Source organism: Vombatus ursinus, unplaced genomic scaffold, assembly GCF_900497805.2.
Source record: "Vombatus ursinus unplaced genomic scaffold, bare-nosed wombat genome assembly UNPS02014798.1, whole genome shotgun sequence".
In the NCBI taxonomy this organism is placed as follows: domain Eukaryota; kingdom Metazoa; phylum Chordata; class Mammalia; order Diprotodontia; family Vombatidae; genus Vombatus; species Vombatus ursinus.
In genome coordinates this window covers 33,533,264-33,558,312 of record NW_020954576.1, presented here as the reverse complement: position 1 = coordinate 33,558,312, position 25,049 = coordinate 33,533,264, and the positions used below count along the sequence as shown (strand labels likewise).

At 36.1% G+C, this 25,049-nt stretch overlaps 1 protein-coding gene across 1 annotated transcript in view; it reads left to right on the top strand.

Annotated features, from left to right (window-relative positions):
- The window catches only part of RRP15 (ribosomal RNA processing 15 homolog), a 60,086-nt gene that overhangs the window by 14,839 nt on the left and 20,198 nt on the right, over nt 1-25,049 (top strand). The window contains exons 2-4 of the mRNA XM_027871620.1: nt 5,490-5,761; nt 8,904-9,001; nt 15,427-15,628. Of these exons, the coding sequence (XP_027727421.1) occupies nt 5,490-5,761; nt 8,904-9,001; nt 15,427-15,628 (572 nt within the window). The remainder of the gene's footprint in view (nt 1-5,489; nt 5,762-8,903; nt 9,002-15,426; nt 15,629-25,049) is intronic.

Below are 25,049 nucleotides of genomic sequence, written 5' to 3'. Positions count from 1 at the left end.
AGGGTTATACTTGTTATGTTTGGCCCCAAAGGGAAGAATAGGGAGCAGACAGTGAAAAGTTAAATAGAGTTGGCTCCTATAAAGAAAAACGTCTTTACAGAGCTATCCAGAAGTAGAATGGGCTATATGGGGAGGTGAATTAACTAGATAGAGGTCATTGGGCAGATGCTGGTTTATTGCTTAATGGAGGTATTATAGAAGGGATTCCTGTTCTATTTATTTATTTATTTATTTTTAGTGGGGCAGTCAGGGTTAAGTGACTTGCCCAAGGTCACACAGCTAGTATGTGTCAAGTGTTTGGTGTGAGGCCAGATTTGAACTCAGGTCCTCCTGACTTAAGGGCCTGTGCTCTATCCACTGCGCCGCCTAGCTGCCTCTATGGAAGGGATTCCTGATTGGGTATAGGTTGAACTCAGTGACCTCAAAGATCTTTTTAAACACTTGGATTTCTTTGAAACCTGGTTCTTCCGTGTAAAAATAAAAGGTCTTTTCGTTTAGTTTTTCTAGTTTAGTTTTGTACAAACCTATGTTTAAATAGAATACAACTGGTAAAACTGATTAAAAGAAAGTATGTAAGCTAGAAAAACATTTAATCTTAGTTTAGATAGTAGGTTTATCTGTCTCTTGCAATGCCAGTGAAGATGGTCCATGACACAATTTCAGAGAAAAGTAGAATGAAATTTCTTGTTGCTTTGTGAATCGTTTTTTCTACAGACAAAACCTCAGTGTCTTCCCCTCTTAGTTTATTTGTCTGAGACTATCTCTCTCTGTCCCCGCTTTTCCTTGCTATTCATTTCAGAAATGGCTTGAAGAAACTTCCTCAGCACCCAAATAAGGTAAGGGCAGGGACATGAGGAGATGATTGACTTTTTCCTCTTTCTGTACTTTCCTCCCCATAAATAAACAGACAAACAAAACAAAGCACAAACTTTTCATTTTTCTTTTTCTTGTTGTCAATATTTGCTCAGAGTTGTAGGAGTAACAAATGTGATACAAATCCTTTTTTCAGGAAGTGAGCTTAAGTAGAAGATACGTATTTTCTTTTCTAGTTTGTAACCTCTCTTCTTCTCCTCTTCTTCCCCCCCCCATCTGGAAATAGACCTAATTTTTTATATGGGGAATTTCCAGAAATGGATGGCAAGAGGCAACTATTTATATCTAAATAACACATTTTTGAAAAAAAAAATGTTATTTAGGAAACAATAATTTAGTCATTATATACAATAACTGTTGTTTGTATACAATGTATATTATAACTAAATAGTTTAATTATTGTATACATAGGGAGTATGGGGCAATGGAATTGGAAAATAGGCTTTTGAAAATACTGAAATATTTCAAGGATCTATGATTTCATAGGTAAGAGTGTTTACCAACACAGATTGTAAACCTTCTATGTCTTTGTAGACTGAGTTGCTATGGTAGAAAAATCAGTTATATAGTTTTCAGCTGCCTAGTGGTGAGCTCTCCAAATATAACTATGCTGGCCCTTAGATGAGTGACATGTTTCTCTGTTCCTTGGCCTGTACTCAAAACCTTTCTTACTTTGTATCTTCATGGCCACAGACTAGGATTTTAGTTTACAAATATTGAAATATTGGGCAACTAGGTGGCACAGGATAGAGTATGGGGCTTGGAGTCAGGAAGACCTGAGTTCAAAATAGGCCTCAGACCCTTACTAGCTTACAAGTCACTTCTGTTTGCCTGTTTCCTTATCTGTAAATTGGAATAATAATAGTACCTATTATCAGGGTTGTTGTGAGGATCAATTAAGATAATAATTATAAAGTGCTTAGCACAGTGTCTGGCATATGGTAAGTGCTCTATAAATCTTAGTTATTATCAATATCATCATCATCATTATTTGATCTGTTGAGTGATCATAAAGTTTTGGGTATAATGTGGAAACATATAAGTGGGTATGCTATGCACAATGTCCCAGACATTGTCTCAAAGATAAATAACCTTGATTTGAAAGAAGAAAATGAGATGAGAGGAGGGGTAAAGATATGGGGGAAGAGAAAGGTGCAAGAGAGAGAAATTAAGCATTAGATGATATATAGTCTTGAGTATTAAGCAACTTTTGCAGTATAGCTGGAAAGGACTACTTTTATTCAGAGTCCATTTGTGAATTGATCAGGACAAAACACTAGGTGTCAGTGTTGTAGTTTTAACATTTTGCCAGAAACTGTCAGGGATTTTTTTTACTTTGAGGCACCAGAATATACCTTAAATGATGAACATGATCTCTTAATGGATCACTTGACCTTGCTACTTAAGAAGAAGGGAAAAAACCTATTTACTTTTTGATTATTTCTTGTCTGGAAAATGTCCTCTTTGACTGTGGGAAATAAATATTAGCAAATTAGTTAGCCTTATGTTTATACTTAAGCTGCAGATTGTGGCCTTTAGTTTACTATATTCATAAGTACTTAGTAGAAAAAATAGTGTTTGAATTTCACTTGTCCGTGTGAATTAAGAGTCATTGCAGAAAGGTTTCTCACCAGTAGGCTTCCTTTTCAGGAGTGGAGAACCTACAGCCTCAAGGCCACAGGTTCCCCACCCCTGCTCTAAATAATTAACTTTTGGGGCATTTACCCCATGAAATACACCAAAAAAGACCCTCATTTCATTTGAAGAGGTCAGGTTGAAGCTGTTCAATGGCTGCTTCTCACCCTTGTTCTTTCTCCTAACTTGATGCTGAGCTTGACTATTGCTCTTGCCAGTTGATAGTCTGATTGCGTGTAGACAGCTAATTCTAATAGGGCTCTCACATCAGTAACAGGTCCTTTCTTGTCATTGAGATATAGTCAGATTCATGCATTGGGATGTTTGGCGCTCACAGAGCCCAGCAACTTCCAACTCTCTTTTGGTAGATTATTATCTGCCTAGGTAAAAAGCAGAGAGATGTATATTCCCCATGTGTGTTAGCTGATATCATGTAAAATACCTTGTTCGGCGTTCCCCTTGATAATCATATCTCTCTGTAGAGGGTGAAGTCCTCATGATATACCTGTTTAAGGGTGATACATATTGATTGCATCAAGCCTCAGAATGTCTCAGGGTTTCTTCAATAAGATCTGCAATTATACAAAGGAAATTAGTCCAGTGATCTCTGGGAAAAACTAAATGGAGTAAAAACTGCTTATTTTCCAGGATATGACAATATGTAGTTTTAGAGTCAGTCCATTGAGTACAGAGGTACAAACCCTTTGGGAAAGGTGCTTTATTTGGACAGCAAACTGCCCCAAATTGAATGGTAGGAAGGGTGGGAGCATGCTGGATTAAACTTGGGAAATTGCAGTCTTTTTAATGATGCCCAACTACTATCCAGTGGGAGGAAAAAAAAATCCTTCTTTTTAACAGTAATGTTCCTTTGGTGTGGTTGTATGGCTACACATTTTAGAACAACACCAACACTGAAAAATTGGAATTGCAGTGGAGAGATGCACAGTGGACACATCACCCACAGCACATTTTCGATGAACGGTGTGCAGAAAGTGGTATTAAGTGATATAGGTGAGGAAAAAAATTGTAAAAAGATGTGGGCTGGTCAGGTAATTTGAGGGTTTATACATGAACAGTTCATGTTACATATGGTGTCCAGGAGAATTTGTAGGAGTACATTGGTAAGAATTATACAGAAGGTTTCTCCCTGTACCTTTAGAGGGAATGGATGGAATAAAAGGTTCATTGCAGTTTTATAGTGTAGATTGTGAGATTTATTATTATTTCTAAGCAAGGACTAAAACTGCATGATGCCAAAAGGTTCCATACCGAAAAGTTAATAAATGAATATCTTTTATTCTAGAACTTAAAAATAAAACCCTGGTTAATGGGATTTACTGTCATTTTAGTTATTCTCTAGTAATATCCATTTTAAGCCATTAGCATTTGGTAATTATTACTAATACATGTATATAGCTGTAACAAAAACTACTTTAACTTTGTGAATTAGATATTAGTTAGATGCTGTATCACCATTTATAATAGATGAAGAAAATATGGATCAGTAAGATACTGCTGATTTTTATACATGTACATGGTATAAAGCCCAGACTCAAAATCATAGAAAGACCTGAGATGGACTTTAGAAATTATCTCATTTGACTCTTCCTCTCCCTCTACCTTCTATTTCCATTTTACAGATGAAGGAACTGAGTCCCAGAAAGATTAAGTAATTTACTTAAAGTCGAACAGCTAGTAAGTGGCAGAGCTTAGAGCCAAGTCTTTTGACTCAAGTCCGGTGTTCCTTCTGCTACTTCCAAAGAGATATACAGTATCATTTTGTATCTTTTTTAGTAAGTTGGCTATAATTTGGCATTGTGATAGTGGCTCTGGGTAGTTTTCTTGTGGAAAGTAAAGCATAACTGAATGGTTTTATAAAACCAGAAGTTAACTAATATTCATATGGGGTGTTAGGATTAATAGCACAGAGAAACCTTTGTTGAAGAGTTTTTAGACGTCCTTTTTGTTTTAGAGAAAAATCAAAACTTACTGTGTTGGGTACGAGATGTTGAATGAAGACTCTGTACAAGAGTGTTAAGAGCTGGCTAGTGACACAGAAGGTTTGGAAAGAGCCCTGGCTTACCTTTCATTATGCCAGTCTCCTTTTCAGCTCCAAGATGATGACCAAAATGTTAATCAGTGTTACCAGATTTCATTTCCAATCTCTTACCAGATTTCATTTCAGACTAAAATCCTTAGGCAAATATAAACAGAAGTAGAATGTTCTCCAGCTGGGGAGCAATTTCTGCTTCATCTGATCTCAGAGTACTTTATGCTCACCTTAAGTGGTTGTCACACATTCTTATTTTCATATATATCTACCTACCAAGCTGAAAACTCAAGGGCAGGAACTAAAGGGGATTTAATTTTTTTTTTTAACTTCACCAAGCCCTTGATGGTTGTCAGATGAACGAATGAATGAATTTTCATAACGTTTACAGAAAAAAAAATAAGTTGAAGAGTCTTATATCTAAAGTACCTCTATTTTTTTTTTTAAGTGAGGCAATCAGGGTTAAGTGACTTGCCCAAGGTCACACAGCTAGTACGTGTCAAGTGTTTGGTCTGAAGCCGGATTTGAACTCAGGTCCTCCTGACTTCAGGGCCGGTGCTCTATCCACTGCGCCACCTAGCTACCCCTGGAGTACCTCCATTTTAACAAACATGATGAGAATAGTATATTACAAACAGTCAAATTTAAGCATACCTGGCAAATGTGTTTGCTCTAAAATATTTTCCTTCTCTGGTCAGAAATACAGTTTCCTCATCTAACAAATTTAGCATCTAACTGTTTTCAATTGTGCTTTATCATTTTCAACCATTACAAGACAACTTCAGGGGGTATAGCTGATTTTCCACAGCTGCTCAGAGATTTCTGATCTTGAACTTAGACTGTCTGCTTCCAAATGCCTTTCATAATGGACTACATTCCTTGAGTCTTTACATAGGACATCAATGTTTAGTATGTTTTCTTCTCTTTTAAGGTTCTGTAGGAAGTTGGGAAGTTGCCAAAGACCATTTTTCTTCTGATGAAGCAATTGAAGGTGATAATGAAGATGATACCATAGCTTATGACAAAGAAAATGAAAGTGCAGCAGACTCTAATGTTGGGACTAATGCAGGCTGGGCAAATGCCATGGCTAAGATTCTTAACAAAAAAACTCCTAAAAGTAAACCTACTATCCTTATCAAAAACAAAGAGCTGGAGAAGGAAAAAGAGAAAGAAAAACAAGAGAGACTGGAGAAAAGAAAACAGGTATGTCTTACAGCTGTCATGTACATTAAATTATGTCTACTTCATTTCTTATCAGTACCAAATTATTTCTTACAATGTTTGTCTAATTGACGTTATAGTTTTTACTTACTTGGTAAACACAGTTTTGAATGCAACTAAATTACCCTGTTGATCATGTTGGGTTTTTTTTTAAAATCTCCTTCAAGATTAAAAAAAAAGTCCAAGAAAACTTGAAATTTGTTAGTTTTAAGTTTATAAACATATAAATGACCCAGTTTAGAGCTAAAATTTTAGTTCCTGGCAATAAATAAGTTATTCATTGAGCTGTGCATATGTTTCCTGAACTTGATTATGAAATGGCCTTTTGAATTCACTGTGTATTCCAAGGGATAGCAGGTTGGTTATTCTCTTGAGTTGAAAATGTGTTTTGTAAGATTAATATGTGAGGTCCCACAAATCAAAGGTGGCTTGCAATTTTGTTAACTTGACTTGTTCACTGCTAGATAAACTTGGACAGAGTCTGCCTTTCATTACATCAATGCCAGTAGAAGTTTAAAAAAATGTAGTTCTTTGATCAGAGGCCAAAACTAGGTCATAAACTCATGAATTTATATTCCAGTGGCTATTATAAATACACCATAGTTTTATGAAGATTTTTAAAAATCTCTTTCATACTTGATGATAGTTGACCATGTAAAATACTGAATTTTCCAAAAGATGCTACTAGTTTTCTATTGAGGAAAGACAGCTTTGCACTGTTGTATTGGAATTATGTAAAGAGTCTCCTTATGGTAATGTAAAGGGCTATTACAAAGAAAGCTGTATATTTTAAAGACAAAAGAAAATTAGAAAGTTCACAGGGTCACTCAGAACCTCAATGCCTTGGTAAAGTGTCTGGCCCTTTGCCATATTATGTTTATAATACCAATTGCTGTATTTGAGAGACTATAGTGGCAGAACTCTTACATCTTACATACAGAGGCTACTCTGAATTTGTTATTCTGTTAGACACAACCATGGGCTCGTCTTCACTATAGTTTTTTTTTTTTCCAAACAAATTTTGCTTTTACATTCTTGCTGAAGGGAGTAGAATCTGAATCTCATCTTGCCTGTCAGCTGGAAGAACATTGTGTTGGTTTGTTTTGTTTTATATCAGAATCCATCATTACCTCAAATTCCATCGAGGGTGAGAACAGCTTGAAAGTTTTCAAGGTTAAAAGAATGAGAGACAGACAGCCCTTCTTTTGCTATGTGCTTTGTATTGTTAAAAGATTCGTTTATTCTCATCATGGAAATAGAATAATTGATCTCCAAAACTGGGGACAAGGTGGAGAAGCCTGAAGGGCCTTTCTATCTTTGTCTTAGTTTAATTTATAAAGGGTGGCTTAGTTTTAAATGTAAAATGTCTTAAGTTTCCAGAGTTTTATCCATTTGAAAAACAGTACAAAGTAAAGTACATTTGATTTTTGACCCATCCAGGTCTTTGTTCCCTTCATCAAGGCAGATGGTTGAAATTTGGTTGTATCATGGAATGCTATATGTCAGTTAAGTGGGATACTATGTAATTGGGATGGGGGTGGGGAATTAGTATGCATTACTTCGGAGAGAAATCAGGCAGATAGGGAGAGGTATACTTGCCAAAAATGTTTGCCACCTTGATGTTGTAATGGAAATTTAGTGTAGAGTTCTGGTTGAAAAAGGTTTTGCTGTGGATGTGAGGTCCTTCAGATGCTTCTGTTTTGAATAACCTTGTACTGGTGCATCAACTGGAACACTGGAATGCTGCAAATTTTCCTGAAAGAGAGATATAACAATTCAAAAGAGTTGGGCCTTATTATCCACATAAGAAAGACTTAAGTGGATGAAGAAATACTATTGACCAGATGATGACATACATTTGGTTGGGCAGCCTATAGAGCTTGTCCATCAGGATATATATCTAAGACAGACAGTACAGATGGACAACAAGTTGGAGCCAGGGTTGAACAAGAGGAGGCTAGATTGCCTATAGGATATTGCAAAATCCTTTAGTGAACCCAGGTTGCCATAGAAACAAAATCCTATCTTTTTAATACTAGCATTCTTGCTATACTACTATATGACCATAAGACAAAGAATATAGTTGGTTATGAAGAATTTTTAAGTGAATATCATACAGGATAATGGGGAGGTGAGCAGGCCGAGACATAACAGTTGCTGAAGAATAAGAAGCCAGTGATATCATGAGGGAAATGTATGACAAGAGAAGATTGACTTTTCACCTTGTGAGGGCAAAGAGGAGATTTGGACAACCAGAAGTTCCCAATGGCACCCTTGTGATGTCAGAAGGAATTAGTAAAGGTCTCTGGAACATAGAAGGATCTCTTTGTGGTAAACTTATAGGAGGAGACAGAAGTCTCACAGGATGAGCAAGCGTGGGTGTGTTATAATCTGCATTGTTGACGTGAACTTTCAAGTCAGAAATACCAGATCCACTTCAGTTTTTCACAGTTGTAAAGTACTTATGATTCTGAATTTTGATGAATGTCTAGGCTGGAGTTTTTACCCTTCATTGTGGTATGAACCTTTTGGGCAGTCTGGTGAAAACTACAGACCCTTTCTCAGAATAATGTTATTAAATGCATATAATAGTAGGATTACAAAGGAACTCAATTATGTTAAAATACAGTTATCAAAATATTGGGGTTAAAGCAAGCCAACTCGTGGACACAGGTTAAGTATCCCACCTTAAGTCCTTTTTGTACATACTTATAATTATGTTTTATTTAAAACTTTGATGAAGAGTATGACTCTTGATCCTCTAGTAGATATAGGTGCCCTGTTCTCAGATCATCCAGAGGGCTGCTGAGTTGATGTGGGGTACCTACCTCACACCCTGCTCTGCCTTGCATGGCTGAATATACTGGCAACCTTCCAGGCCCCTGCTGTCCAAAGAGGCAAAGGCCCTGATAGAAACTCACTTGAGGTCTTTGTGTGACACAGCTGAGTGCTTACCACAGGCCTTGTGAGCTGAATCCCTAAAAATGCAGTTTTTTAAAACCTCAGCAGCAAACTAAGCCAAAGTGATTTATTACCCTTGTCCCTTTTCAGAGTATCATATCAAAGTATGCTACACTTTCAAAAATGTCTAATGTTCTTTCACATAACAATATTTATAACACAGCTTGATAAGAAGAGGGAATGGGAAATGATGTGCAGAGTGAAGCCAGATGTTGTCAAAGACAAAGAAGTAGAGAGAAATCTTCAGAGAATTGCTACGAGGTAAGAAAATGTTTTCGTGCTTTTTAAAAATAGATATATAAAAACTAGGGCAGGTAACCGGTTTCTAATTAGATTTAACTCTTAACAAGTGACTACCAGGAACCAAATGATTTATACATATGTCTGTTTATTTGGTACTGGATTTAACCAAAGATTTCTTAAGTCTTATGAAAATATTAGAGTTTAGACAAGAATATATAATTTGCTTAGTGCTCACTTGCGTAAATGATCTTTTACTTTTTATCATGTTTTCTTCTCTTGAAATGGATCACCAAATTCATACTACTCATCTTTTTTCTGTGGATTATGTTCATAGTAAGCACATACTTTTTATTATTTTATTGTGGGTATAATGACAATTATTTTAATACAAGTGAGAGTCACCTTTCTCATGGACCCTTTAAGACTGGTTAGAACTTTAGAGTTCATCTCTTTGAAACTCTTCATTTTATATCTGAAGAAAACTGAGGCCCAGAAAGTTTCAGCAATTTATTTAAGATTAATAGTAGGGCCAGGGTTCTACTCCTCACATTGTGTGTAGAACACCCATATTGATGCTTGCTCTAAGTGAAGCCAGACTTGGAAGTTGCCACTAAATGGAAGGGCTACTCACAGGTTCTTCTTGTACAGGCAACTGAATTGGCAAAGTTGGTTTTATTGTGCATCTGAAAAGAAACATCTTTTAATGAGATAATTACTCAACCATTTTTGCCTTGGGGTAATATTTCAGCACTTTTAGGTTTGCAGAATTACAAAGACTTTTCTTAAAACACATCTGCTTGAAAGGTAATGAATTATTATTAACTCCGTTTCATAGATGAGAAAACTGGGGTACATATCTAATAAGTGTCAGAGTGGTAAATCAAACCTTAGTCTGCCAACTCAGTCCTGTTCTCAGTGATACACTACATTGCCTTTCTCATGCAGTGCTTATGAGGAGTGAAAACAAAGAGGTCACCATAAATATAATTTTAACTTATACATCAGAAGTTAAGAACTTAGTAATATCCTCCAAACTTAAGTTATCATTAATTTGATACTTGGTAACTTCATTGTGAAGATAGAGACAAGAGAGGATGGTATAAAATAGTGTTAAAAATACAGTTTTTAGAATAAAAAAATGAAAAAGTCTAAAAGCTTGTAGATTACTCAGAAGCGTGAATATACTTTGTGTCATGAATACTGTCTTGAAAAAGAATTCAGAGAAGCTAAGCAAGAAAATTATAAAAAAAATAAAAATAATGAGACATCTGGTTACTCAGTAGTAATTTCAGAATCAGCTGTTTCTGTGTAGTCAAACTGCTTACTAGTTCGAACAGAGTTCAAAATCAATAACAAAACAGGGAGAAAAAGGATAAACATGAGATGATGATAACTCATAAAATTATGTTGCACCCAGTCTGATTAAACCAGCTATCAACTGAGGATTGAGAAATGGCCAAAAAGATGACTACTGACCATCACAGTTTCTTAGAGAAATTTAACAATGCCATACAGAAATCACAAGAAGGAGGCTGTTCTCAAAAACTATTTCAGTCAGCAAACACATTTCCTTGCCAAACACATGGCAGGTCAATTCAAATGTAGAAACTAACTTTTTTTTTTTTGTAAAATGTTGCAGAGGAGACTAACAGATTGTATCTTCTCATGCTAAAAAAGGTAAAAAAGTGGTTATGGGGACTATGAGTCCGCCAGGAGGTTGATGTGAGACCTCATCACAAGAGTTTTTATAGATGAAACTGAAAGGAGGGTTGAATTGAGGATAAGAAAGAGACAGTAATTCGAACAGATCTGCCAACATCTCAGTCATCTATCTCATCAGTGATAATAGTACAACCACTACATTTTTATTCTACTATCTCAGTACCTGATCCAGTAGGTCAGTGACACCTAAGATGAGTGGCTGGAAAGGGACACCCACATACCAAAGAAATCTATTCTGCAGGAGACCCAGTTTTAAGGACATAGTTTTCTAGATTTCTTAAGCCCAATTTTAAGAGTGAAAAAGAAGACAGAAATTGTGCTTCCTTTTTACTTCTCCCCCTCCCCAAAATGGCAAAGAAGACACCAGGCTTTATGCATACTTTCTCATCTTAATAAAATCTTTTAAAGTGATCTATATATACATTAAGGATATCCTCAGTGAAAACATGAGAAGAGAATAGAAAGGCTTCAACAGACAGAGTCACAATGCTAAGACGTATGGAGAACATGAGGTCTTGCTGTGTTTATTTAATTTTTACTTCTAAAAAATTGATTTGGTGCATCTTTAAAGGATCTCCTCAACCAAAATGTCTCCCATGCATGTGCTCAAATGATAAATGATTGTGTGACAGCCACTGTAGTGAAATCTCTTGTCACTTAGCATAGATGAAGAATACGTATAGTCTAGATTATGATGTGTGGTTGGATGGGTAACCATTAGTATATAGGTTAAGTTCTATAAGTTGTTAGATTGCTGGGCCAAGAATTGAATAAGTAGCAGGAAGAGAAGCTTAGGTTGCATTATGTTGGGGAAAATGCCTACCATTTTTATTAATCTCAATCTTGTTATAATTCACGCTAGTTATTGTTATGGATTATGTTTATGACAAGGGAAAGGGTAGGAGGGGAAGAGAAGAAAGTCATCATATTTGTAGTGTCTACTATGTCAAGCGTTGTGTTAAGCACTTACAAATATTATCGCATTTGATCCTCATGATAACAGTGCTAGTTAGGTGTGATTATTATCACCATTTTACAGATTAGGAAACAACAGAGGTTAAGTGACTTGCTCATGGTCTCACAGATAGTAAATTTCTGAGGCTAGATTTTTTTTTGTTTTTGTTTTTGTTTAAAAAAAAATTCCTGAAGCTAGATTTGATTGCAGGTCTTTCTGACTCCAGGTCTAGAACTCTATCTTTTGCACCACGTAGCTACCTCTACAAAACGTACATACTACTTGGGCTGACCTGCTGCTGCAGAAGTCCCATTTTTAACTCTTGTATTTCCTTTGTTAATTCTCTGATTAAAAGAATCATGTCAAATCTGGAAATGATTGAGAATTGCAGACATTGGGAAAACCAAAAGGCATGTGGTAAATGTAAGTAGTTTACAGAATGGTACCAACAGTGGTTTGTACATGAAAACTGAGGCAAAATACCTCATTGAGTAGATATTACTGGAAAAGGTCATAGACCAATTGTATAGAGTAAATGGAGGAATGGATGAATGGATGAATAATGAGTCAAGAGTAACAGATGAATGATCTCTAGGGCTGTCCTCATATCCTGGACATACTATTAAATAAATATAGTGCATCCTTTGGGGCATTAGAATCAGCCTTTGAAAGATTTATATGATGACATGGGTGATAATGGCACAAGATAAGAAGGGGTCGTGGACGGATTGTGATTTGTGCTAGAGTGGAGCTGGAATCTATAATGATGAAATGCTTTTTCCTTCCATTTATTCATTCATGGAACTGTTGAAATTTTTTTTTTCTTTTTTGAGGAAAAGATTTCCCTCCTTTTTCTTTCTCCATGCCTTGTTTGTAAATAGAGATTTTTTTTTTTGGGCCATCAGTCAGCCAACAAGCATTTATTAAACACCAAGTATTTGTGAAACTGGAGAAATAGCAACCACAAAAGAAGGTATTACCTGCCCTCTTGGAACTTAATTTTCTATGCAAGAGACAACATGTGTGTCATAAATATAAACAAAATAAATATCCAGGCAGTGTGAAAGTGAAGTGAAGATGTTGTCATCTGGAAGGATCAGGAAAGACCTCACAAAGAAAGTGCAGCTGGAGCTGAGCTTTAAAGGAAACTTGGGATTCTGAGAGGTGGAGGTGAGCAAGGAATGCCGTCTGTGCGTGGAGGATACTCTCTGCAAGGGCATGAAGATGAGAAGATGAGACTTAGAATGTCGTGTGTGAGTAGAAAGAAGGCTGGAGGATTGGCTAGACAATAATTTACATAAATGGAATAATATGTAGTTATCCTGCTCTGCTCCTGAATCTCTGAATATCAAGAAGATTCCTGTGACTACTTCCTCCAGTTGGTAAATTCCTCACAAAACCTCCATGTTGAGAAAGTGGTCAGGCTAACCATTTCCATTTATAACAGGGGAAACCACAAAGACATATATAGTATAGACAGAATGAATGTAAAAAAAGATTACAAATGCACGTACAGTAGTTAAATACAAAGTACTGAGAGGGAGAGGGCACGAGCAAGGTGTGTGGGGAGGAGGATCAGAAAAGCTTCATATGGAAGATGGAGTTTGTGTCTTGAAGGAAGAAACCATTGAGGAGGGAATTCATTCCAAGAATTAGAGATAATAGGGAGCCATTAGGGTTTTTTGAATAGGAGAAAGTGGCATGGTCAAACCTTTGCTTTATGAAAAAATCACTTGGAAAGTTGTATGGAATATAGTTTGGAAAAGGTGGCAACATGAGATAGCAAGACCAATTAGGAGCCTATTAGCCTAATAGTATAGGTGAGAGGTGATGAGAACCCAAAGTAGAGTAGTAACCAGTTGGATAGAGAGAAGGGAGTGAATACAAGACTTACTATGGATGTGGAATTGATGACATAAATAGTAACTGAAGTGATCCATTGCAGCAGTGGCAGCTCATTTCCCTTGGACACAGATTGACCCAGTAAGAAGAATCCTCAGAAATGATTTATAAAAAATGATTTCATTGACATCAGAAAAAGAAATAAAAACACTCAAGTGGGGAAAAAAAAGACATTTAAGTTAAAATTTAAACAAGCACTTTAAACTACAGACCACATTTATTTCTTTGAAATTGTGAAGACTCATCTTTTTGAAACAGGTGTCCCCTGTGATGCTCTAAAGTTGTGAATTTTGTATTATTACAACTTCCAAAGGCTTAAAGTTGGAGATGGCCTAAAGGATGGTGCAGAAATTCGTGGTTGACTTAAATAAGCTGAAGCACATATTTAATAAAGACTTTGCTCAACAAGTTGTATGTAGGAAACCAGTGAGGAAATGTGTTTTACCCCATGGTTCAGACCTACCCATCCTCATCCTCTCAGGTGACTGGCTCACACAGACTAGATTCAATTCTGGGGACCTGACCCAAAATGGTTTAATTTTTCTTGCTTGTTAATGTCTCATCAGGATTTCTCCAGGAAAATCTCTAAAGAAAAGCTTATAGATGTATGACTCACGTGTGGATGACACATGAGTCTCTTTTCTTATAAAGGTACACAGTGTATGATAGGCTTATTGGGAATGGACCAATTCCTCAACCAGAGAAAATGTATAAGACAAAAAGGGTCAAAGGGGAGCAAGACATACAGAGATATAAAACACTTGAATAGTCTTGTATCTAGCTCTCCAGAAATTAGAGACCCTTGTAGGACTACTGAACAGGTATTTTTTATTCACCTCATAACAATCTGAGCAATCTATGTTAATTTTTCATGGAGGGTTGGCAGGGTCCAGATCTCTTGCCCATGCATGGCAGCCCTTCAGCTATAGAATCCTCCTTAAAGTATGCTGTTCTGGAAGGTTTTTTCCCTCCAGTTGTCTGGTGCCCAGCTCTTGGACTCAGGACTGTCCATTAGGTATCCATTCCAAGACTAAAAAAGTCCATTTCTCAATGACTCTCATCACTGACATCACTTAGAAAAGGAAACAGAAAGGTAGCTGGAACTCAAGGTCCGAGAAACTCTAATATCTCTTTTCTGTGGCTAACCATGTCTACCATGGCCATGTGCTTTTGCTCTAAGTCACCTTAGGTGTTGGAATGGGGAGGTAAATTTCTTACTCCTCCCATTTCCAAAACTCTATTCTAAAAGTCTCAGCAAGGGGCTAGGAGGTTGTCTAGTTAAATGAGAGGTGTCCACTTCTGACAAAAGTCTGAGCTCTGTAATCATAGTAAGTGGATTGGAAAGACTTATCAAATTGTACATGGGTTCTCCTAAGCAACCCTACTGGAGAACATTGGAGTGGGAGGTTGGTCTTTGGTCATATGGTATAAGCAGGTAAATAGATAGACATATCTGTTTGCCATAAAATATAAAAAATATCTAGAGAAAGACCTTAAACAAAATGGAAAAATATTGACAAGAATCACTAAGAATGACATGGGGTTTGTGATTGACTTTGGTATAGAGAATATCCATGTCTAGAAAGTCACAGACCCATTGAAATATTACATAACTCTTCATTTACTGTTGATAATGAATAGCCTAATGTTAACATACAAATTAAATTCCAGCATAATGTTTATACTTTGAAAACCACATAATTGATCCTAATAGTGATTTTCATTTTTAACAGCATCAGATTTTGACTTGGAAAAAATGGTAGCTAGAATTTAAAAAAAAGAAAATACACCCAAGTACAGTTTTCTGGTTGTAATTGCCTTTTATTATTACTTAATTAGAATGGGGGGATTGCCTAATCCACAGGGGTGTGGTGCAGTTATTCAATGCTGTTCGGAAGCACCAGAAGAATGTTGATGAAAAAATGAAAGAAGTTGGAGGTTCTGTGAGAAAACGTGCAAAGTTGATGTCAACTGTCACCAAGAAGGATTTCATTAGTGTTCTCAGAGGAGTGGACGAAAGCAAAGACAGCAAGAGTCCCACAGGCCAGAATCCAAAAGATAAACAGGTAAGAAGAGTTTGCTCTCTAAAGTGAATGCTTTTGTACTAATGGATAAGATTGACTCCTCTGTCTTGTGGCACTCTAAATAAGTACATGTTGCCTAAAGACATTAGTGCAGTAATAAATATGAGAACTTCCATGACAATGGAAAATGTAACCTTATTGTCATTAATAATACTATGACAGTTACTACCCTCCCCGTCGTGCTTAGTGGACAGTAGGGAAGGATATGAAATATATACATTATAGCATCAAATTTTTAAAGCATTTCCTTGCTCTTTATGCCTATCAGTGTAAATTCATGATGCATATGCTAGCAATTATTACCGATAAGTACAAACTTATAAGCATACTGGATAAGGTACTGAATGCCATTCCTAATTTTTAGCATTTTGGGGGGGGATTTCTGATCCCATACTAATTTGTATACCCTTTCATTGGCTTTTTAGGGAGATTATCTTCTATTGTCAGTAAGAAGTAGGTGTATAGAAGTAGCTGCAACATTTGATTTCAGATCCATGAATTACAGGGCAACTTAGTTTCTCGTTGCTCTTTATTTAAAAAACAAAATGACAACATTGTAGACTCGTGCAGTTTGCTCGTTTAGGCATACAGAAGTAGATACACAAAAGAGCCTCTTTTTTTTTAGTATCTTAGGAAATAACTCGGTAAATAACTTAGAAAAATAAAAGGAGTTGAGTTCTTGGAGATCATGATGATAAGTTGTCCTATATTGTTCATCAGTTAGATTATGAGTTAAGATATTTTCATAGATGTTTGACATAGGGAAAAGTGTTAGAAGTTTTTATCCATTTACCTTAAAATAACAAACTGGGTTCTGCAGGCTTGTTACAAAGGCATAATACATATAATTTTGATTATTATAAAAATATTTGACCCTTAGTAGTTTGCTTTCTAAGTCACATAAAATGAGTGCTTCGAATACATGTTCCTATCCAAGAAGTTGTACTTTTAAAAATTATATTTTAAATACATATTTGCATTTATATTCTGACTTTGATGTGCTTGGTAGTAATGGAACAGTTCGTCTGTCACTAATCCACTACTTTGAGCTAAGTGCTTTCTAATGCCAACAAGAAGCACTTTAATCGGTTAGGACACTGTCATGTGTTTCTGTCATGTGTTTTTTGTTTATGTTTTGATGGAGCTTGCTGAAACACTCTGTGGCACAAAGAACATTTAGGAATTTCATGCAAGCACAATGTCAAAGTGTTTTTTAAAGTTCCTTGATTAAGTTACCATTTGGCTTAATTTTTTGCAAGCATTTCTCAACTTTTAAAGTCTGTCGATCTTTTTAATTTAGAAAGAACAAAATTGTATGTTTATTTAATAGAGGTACCCACTAGTACTGTTATTGTAAAGTGACTATCAACAGTCATTATAAACATCACCTTTGAGAATTTATAGTTTTCATTACCCAAAATTGCAACAGACTGAAGATTTGTCAGTGGTATTTTTATTGAAAGATGTAAAAAAAAATCATTTGGAGTTGTAAGAAAGGAGGGAGTGAGGAGATAGGATTTCTAAATGTTTGACTTTTCTTTTTTCCCTTATTTAAGAATAATTTAAAAGAAACTTTTGTTCCTGCTTTGATATTCGGGATTTTTTTTTTAGGGCATAAAATACAGATTTTTCTCTAGCAAATATTTTGTGTTCTATCATACCATTGACATTTTATCTTACTTCCTTATATACCTACCCCATATTCTCTCTCCAAGTTATCACAAGTATGATATGGCATGGTATGGTATAGTTTGGTTTGATATCAAGGATCAGGACAAAATTGAGATGAAGGCATATTGATCTTGTGCTAAGGGTCATCTGTTTCCAGTTTTTCCCTCATTTCTTCCTCAAATACTTTTATTCTGATATAATAGCCATAAAGTAGAAACCAAATTCATTTTCACTGGTTTTACTTGTGTTTTTTATGTCTCATTTAAAAAATAGGATAATATTTTTGTGACATTGTCACAGTATTCATTGAAAGAATTAGTTTCCTCATCAAGAATTCTCTATACCAGTGCAGTCATTGGTGCTTACCCCCCTCCAACTTCATCTACTCCTCTGCTCCCATTAAAAAAAAAAAGTTTAATGCAGTCTTTGTGAAGAGTGGACTTCAGGAGTTGATAAAATTTAGAAGAGAAGGATTGTTTAGCATTGTAGATCATAGTATCATAAATTTAAAACTGGAAGGGACTTGAGAGGTCATAGGTTCCAACTCTCATTTTATGGAAAAGGAAACTGAAGCTCAGACATTAAATAATTTGATAGGGTCACAAAGCAATTAAGTGGCCAAGATGGAATTTGAACCCAGGTCTATCTGACACCAAATCTAGTGGTTTGTCTATCACACCAATAAGTTAGGGCCCAGTTGAAGTTATGTGTCAAGAACTTGGCACAGGTAAAATTGACTCGTTTTTTCCAGCAATACTCAGAAGCTACTTAGCAATAGAAACATTGAATAGTAGGGGGTTACCCAGGGATGAGAATTTGGCTTTTGAGCCTGGCAAAAAGTGTGTGAGTAGAGGAGTGGGGTGTGGAAGGGAGACTATCAAGGTCAAAGAACTTTAGGGTAGTAGGCAGTAAACATTCAAATGACTGACCACTTTACAAGTGAAGCTGTTTGGGAATAGGAAGATGGGTTGGGAGAAGAAAGATGAACCATGAGACTGAAAGGTAAACAGTAGGAGGTTGTTGTCAGAGAGTGGAATTAGGGGTTAGAAATTTTAGGCCAGATGAGGGCAACTTTTAGAAAGAAAAGAATGCATAAATATAAGGAAATGGATCTTTAACTCTGGTCCAGGAAAGAGAATGAACCAACATTATGAATCCTCCCTGGAGCTTTCCCTTTCCTGTATTTTTACTTTGAGCCAACAAGCATTAATGAGGTTTACACCTTGCCACTGGGAGCATAATACCTCAATACCTTCATCTCCCTGCTGCCATTACTTATAAAGAAATGCTACAGTGAGAGACTTTTGTTAGTTATGACAAGACTGCAACTCCAGTGAGATTTTAGGTTGGAGGTATGGTACAGGTTGATCGAAGAATAAAGAATGGCTTACAGAGAGTGTTCTGGAATCACTTCCCCGATCATTGTATAAATGAACTGCTATTATTGCTTTATAGCAAAAACACTTTTCTTATAGTAATCCTGTGTGCTACATAGTGAAAGTATGATCCTTCCCACTTCGCAGATAAGTTACCTGAAGCTCACAGAGGTTTGGTGAAGTTAGCTGTGAAAAGCTTTGTTTCAAGCCCAATCCATTATACTGCACTGCCTATTCTGGGGCATCTCTAGATAATAGATGATATCAGACTATGCACAGTTTTCTAGATTTGCTCTAGTACAATAGCTAATGTGATATAATTACCTATTGTAATTGTATGTGATAATAACTATAATTACCCAGTCAGTTTTCATATTAAATTCTTTTATGGTATGGAGATGTTATTCTGTGCTGTTTCACTGAGAGGGAATATTTTTGAAATATGTTGCTCACCACACAGGTAACCTTTCTTACAGTCCTTGTCAGGGTACTTCAGTCTTCATGAAATATCTGGGAAATATGGTACCCAGATACAATGGCAATAGAAAAATTAGTGTACTCACCTATTGCAACCCTCTGATTGGTTAGTATAAAAACCCATAGATAAGGTTACAGTTCATGCCTTTCCCTTGTCTCCTTGGGCTGCCCAGATTCTGTGGAGCACCAGGCAAGAAGAATGACACAGCTGCTCACTGTGCTTGGATGAGCTGGAGCTCACCATCTTCTACCTTTGGTTGACATACAGGCCTTACCATTCATTGCCCCACTATGCATGGATATCACCATTTACCCTGCTGCTCTCCCACCAGACCTCTAAGCAATCCCATCTGAACTCCCATTGGCACCCATAAGACCCATAGGCTTTGCCATCTGCCCCACTCATGCATCCTTAGGATTTCTGGATCTTTCCATCCACCCTGCAGTTGAATTCTGTTATGTGTTATCTCCTCCTCTGAGAGCAAGGACTATCTGACTTTTTCTACTTCTATCCCTAGTACTTAGCAGAGTACTTGGCACATAGAAAGTGTTTTTAATAAATACTTTGATATTCATTCATTAACTTTGCATCAATTCCTATGAGTCATTCCATACTTCTCTGTACTCATCATAGTATTCATTTCTTATAACAGTAATTTTGCAATACATTAGTGTACCACAGTGTGTTTGGCCATTCCAAGATGGGCAGCTACTGTCTATTTTGTTTCCAGTTCTTTGCTGCTATAAAAAGTACTGCTATAAATATTTTGATGTATATGGAGCCTTTTTTCTGTTATTTTTGGTGTATGTGTCTAACATTGGAATCTATGGATTATAGGGTAAGAACATTTTAGTTCCTTTCTTTGCATGATTCCAAATTGCCTTTTAAAACATTTGGACCAATTTACAGTTCCATCAACAGCACATTATTGTGCCTCTTTTTCTGCAGCCTCCAACATGTATTATTCCTATCTTGTCCTCTTTGCATATTTTCTGGGTATGAGGTAAAACTGCATAGTTGTGGTGATCTGCATTTCTCTCATCAGTGACATTGAGCATTCTTTCATATGGTTGTTAGGAGTTGAAGACTTTTTTTCATATCCTTTGAGTTTTATCTGTGGAGGAATGGCCCCAAGATTGGTTTTTCTACTTATCACACACATCTACTCTTTGTGAATGTGTTCCTGGTCTATAGGTCATATGTATTTGTGTCATATATTTGTTTTTGGTCTCTTCAGTTTTACTTTATTGTACCTGCTGGAACAACAAAAGAAAGAGTTTCTATTAAATATTTGCTTGTTTTCATTTGAAGTCAGAGACCCTTTGCAAATTTTTGGGATCCAGATGGGAGTGATTACTTTTCTGGGAATGTGCCAAAAGCTTTTTATTTCATAAAATTAGCTGTTTATCAAGGTATTTCTTAATCCTCCTGAGACTAGGATAATAATATGTTCTGAGTGTGTGTGTGTGTGTGTTTCTTTTCCATACTACTGTATGTAGATATTTCTGCAATGTTATCATGCATTCATATCATTAGAAGCCTTAGTGGCAGAAAAATACAGAGTATTATCTTTTAAAAGTGATATTTTACTAAAAGTATATTGGTTTTGTGAAGGAAGTATCTGGTATGTTTTGTTACTCAGAGGCAGTTGGAAAAAGTATTAAGCTTGACATCAGAACAAGTTGTAGCTCCTAAAGTGAGTCATGTCCTTAATCCTCTTAACTCTGTTTCTATAATGTCTCTCTTTGTAATAATGAAATATCAGTGTGTTATCTACATAGAAATGTTTTGAGGATAAAAGTTTCTTGAAACTTTTTTAAGTACCCATAGGAATTTTTAGAGTAGTTTAATGGTTTTGATGGCATTAACAATAGACTTATGTGATCTCTTGTGAATTATCATGAAAAGAGATGGTGGATAAAGATTGTAATAAGAATAATAATGAAAGTGTAGTAGCTGTCCATTAGAATATGGATTTTCCCTTTTAACTTTCAGATACTAGTAAGTTACTTATCAGGAGGAATAAGTGAGATACGCATTGGAAAAATCTTTTGATTTGGACTTAGAAAATTGGTTACTATCGTGACTGGGCAAATCACTTAACTTTGTTGGGCCTCAGGTAAATGAGAGGAATGAACTAGATAGCTACTAGGGTCTCTTCAGACTCTAAGTCTTTGATCCATTGATTGATAATGACTAAAAAAACATTTACTTCATTTTCTCATACGTCAAATTGCAAGTAAGGTATAAGATAGGAAATAATTTTTGTTGGTGTCTATAGTTAAATTGCCATCAGGCTAATCTTCAAGAAAAAGTTTTGGTAGATTTTTATTTTGTTTTATTTGATATTCACTCATAAATAAGCACTATATTTTTGGGCATTTGAGTATGGTGGAGGGTGTGGAATACCATGTATCTATTGAAACATTTGAAAAGATTTACACAAAAGATTGTCAGTTTTTAAATATCACTAAGTCGATGGGTATGGATTTAACATTCGTAAACTATTTTGGGAACAAGAAACTAAGGGTTAAAGTAAATAGAGAGACACTGAAATTACTCCAAATCTAAAGATACCAGTTTGACTTTCACCTAAATCATTATTGGAAAAAATGGTTTATTATATTAATCTTGACAGATCTTTTCCATTTTTCATTTGTTTGTTGCCCTCCTAGTATCTTCTTTAAATGTACTTGGGATTATCTGGGCCTGATTGGGTTCCTGATTAGAGGATCTCAGAGTTGGAGGGGGCCTCATATATTATGTTATCTAGACAATGGGTTGATTGAGGCCAGCAAGCAAAGAATGGCTCTTAGTTGTATTTAAAAATGTAAAAATCATTCTCTGGTAGGCCACCTTTAGCTCTTGGGCTGTAGTTTGCTGATCCCTGATCTAGACTAATCAGCAATCCCATCTTTAGCATCTCTGGCAAGCGGCCGTCAAGCCTCAGTTTGAAGACCTGCAGTGAAAAAGAACTGCATCCTGAAGAAGCCCATTCTACTCAGGACAAGTCTCAATATCACTGCTTGCAATGAGATACTACTCATAATCTTCTAGCATACTTGTCTATGATATCTTATAAATGAATTTATGTTTGAAACCATTGTTGATCTTGGCTGACAAATTTGTCTGTCAAGGCCAAGGTGTTTTTTAGGCTTTTGGCCTCCTTTTTGTGGTTATTTTTTTGCTTCATTTAAACTGAGGAAATTGTAATAGTTTATGACACTTTTATCCACTTTTTCCATTGTACTTGCATATACAAGTAACCACAAAATATTAAAGAACTAAAGAAATTACTCCAGCATATTAAAATTACCCAATGTGTTATTATTGATAATAAGCATAGATATCTATGTATGTGTATGTGTGTGCATGCATACACATGTATATGTGTACGTCTCTATGTATATATTATTTCTTTGTTTAAAATATTCTTTACGATATTTTGAGTGAACCAATTACCATCAGTCAACTTCAGACTCTCAGAATATTGATGGTTGCTTGATTCCTCTTTATCTGTTGAGGAACTCGTGCTAAAGTCATCAGATAATGATAAAATCTCTTAATATTTCTCCTCAGAATTAGTTACTTCCCTTAGTTCTCTCTTCAGTAAACACAGGAAAGTCTTTCCAAAATTCATTATACTGTAAGCTTCTCAAAGGCTTTTTGTAAAGTTCTCTTTATAAAGTTACATAATACAGTGCAACAATTTGCAGAAATACAACAACTAAAGCAAACTGTTGCTACTGACTCAAACTACAAACTCCACTTAGATCCTAGTGTAGATATCCCAGGACTCTGTGTCCTCAGATCCTAGGAATACCAGTGCTTCCAGACTACCAGCCTTCTTAGGAGCCTCACACTTGCAGTCATCATCAAGAAGAAGAGGTCCACCGTCCCTGCCATCACCCACAACTGCTAGTGACTCTTTGGTAAATCTAGGAGCTTCAGACTGTGCCCTACTTCTAACATGATTGGGAAGCCACGTTCAGGGAAGTGATCCTTTTGGAGATGTAGGCTAGTAACTTTTTGCATGTGCTGGGTCTCCAGACTCCTTATCAGCCATTGCTTCTGGAGACCAGAAAAGAAAGTTCTCGTTATCAAAGTCTTTGACATCAAATAATTTAGTATTAAAATAGGTTTGGTTTTTTTTCGAAATGGGAATACCATTACAGAAAATGCATTACACTCTGCTCTGCCACTGTGGCCTATGGGTCACTGAGCCTTTTCATCTGTTTTGCAGCTGAAATCTTCTGTGTGTTATTTCCTCCTATTAGAATGTGAACTCCTTGAGAGGAGGGTCCTGTTTCATTTCTACCTGTATTGCCAGAGCTGAGCACAGTGATTTGCATGTAGTAAGCACTTAGTAACTGCATTTTCATTAATTCTTTTTGTTTGAGCTTTTAATTTTCATTAGATAAGTCATTATGTATATTGTTCTCTTGGTTCTACTTATTTCACTGTATCATTTCTCACAACTTGTCCTGTATTTCTCTCAATTTCTCATTCAATTCGTAATTTCTTATTTCATAAGAATATTCCTTTATATTTATATAGCCATGGTATTTCACCTGTTACTTAATAGGTAGATGCCTACTTTTTTTTTCTTTCTTTTTGGTGAGGCAGTCAGGGTTAAGTGACCTTCCCAGGGTCATATAACTAGTAAGTGTCAAGTGTCTGAGGCCTGATTTGAACTCGGGTCCTCCTGACTCCAAGGCCAGAACTCTATCCATTGCACCACCTAGCTGCCCCAGATACCTACTTTGTTTATAGTTCTTTGCCTCCACAGAGTTGTTACAAATATTTTAATGTATATTGATTCTTTGTCTCTGTTATTTTATTTGCTTAGAGCATGCCCCATAGAGGGATCACTGCATCAAAGCATATGGGCAATTTTAGTTTATTTTTTGAAAAATTACAAACTGATATCCAGAACGATTGAATCACTTGACAGCTCTACCAACAATGTATCACTGTGCCTTTCTTCCCACAGCCCCTTCAACCTTTTAATAAGTTGATTTAATAATATGGGCCCCTGGTTTAAAAATAAATGAATTGGTCATGGAGGGAAATGAATAGCAGAACAAGACTCTAGTATAGGTCATCTGGCTAAAAATCTGGCACTCTTTCTATTATACTATACTTTATAGCTGAATATTATTCAGAGAGATTTATGTATGGTTGATTTGGGGAGGAAGAGGATAGAAAAGATAATTCGTATTGCATCTGCTGTGTGCCAGGCAGTGTGCTAAACACTTTACAAAAATCTCTTTTGATCCTCAACAACCTTGGGAGATAGGTGCTATTATTACCCCCATTTTAGAGTTAAGGAAACTGAGGCAGAGGTTAAGTGACTTGGCCAGGGTTACATAACTACCAAGTGTCTAAAGTGGCATTTGAACTCAGATCTTCCCTACTCCAAGCCTGGTGCTGTATCCACTGTGCCACCTAGTGCCTCATTGAGACAGTGATGACACATACTTCTTAGGCATGTGGCAGAGAGGATTTCTTTTCAGATTGGACTTTTTAAGCTTCTGTCATCCTCCCAACTTTGAGATACTGTGGTTCTTATTTTGTGACAGTAAGGGAAATATATTAACTTTTTGGTGCTTTCAGAGTTCAATTTTCATTATTTGGTAAAATACATTTGTCCAGAATATGTCCTTCCTTGGTAACTATAAATAAATGAAGGTGTGGTATATATTAGAATCTGCTGATTAGGTCTTGTCAACAATGATTTACCACTTTGAGAAGCTGAAAAATGTACATTGTGTTCCTTTAATTCATTTTTCCTAATAAGCATTTTTAGTCTTATGTCTTGGTCAACCAAACAATATTTTTTTGTCTAAATTTGCCTTACTTGCTCTTTCTTTAGAGA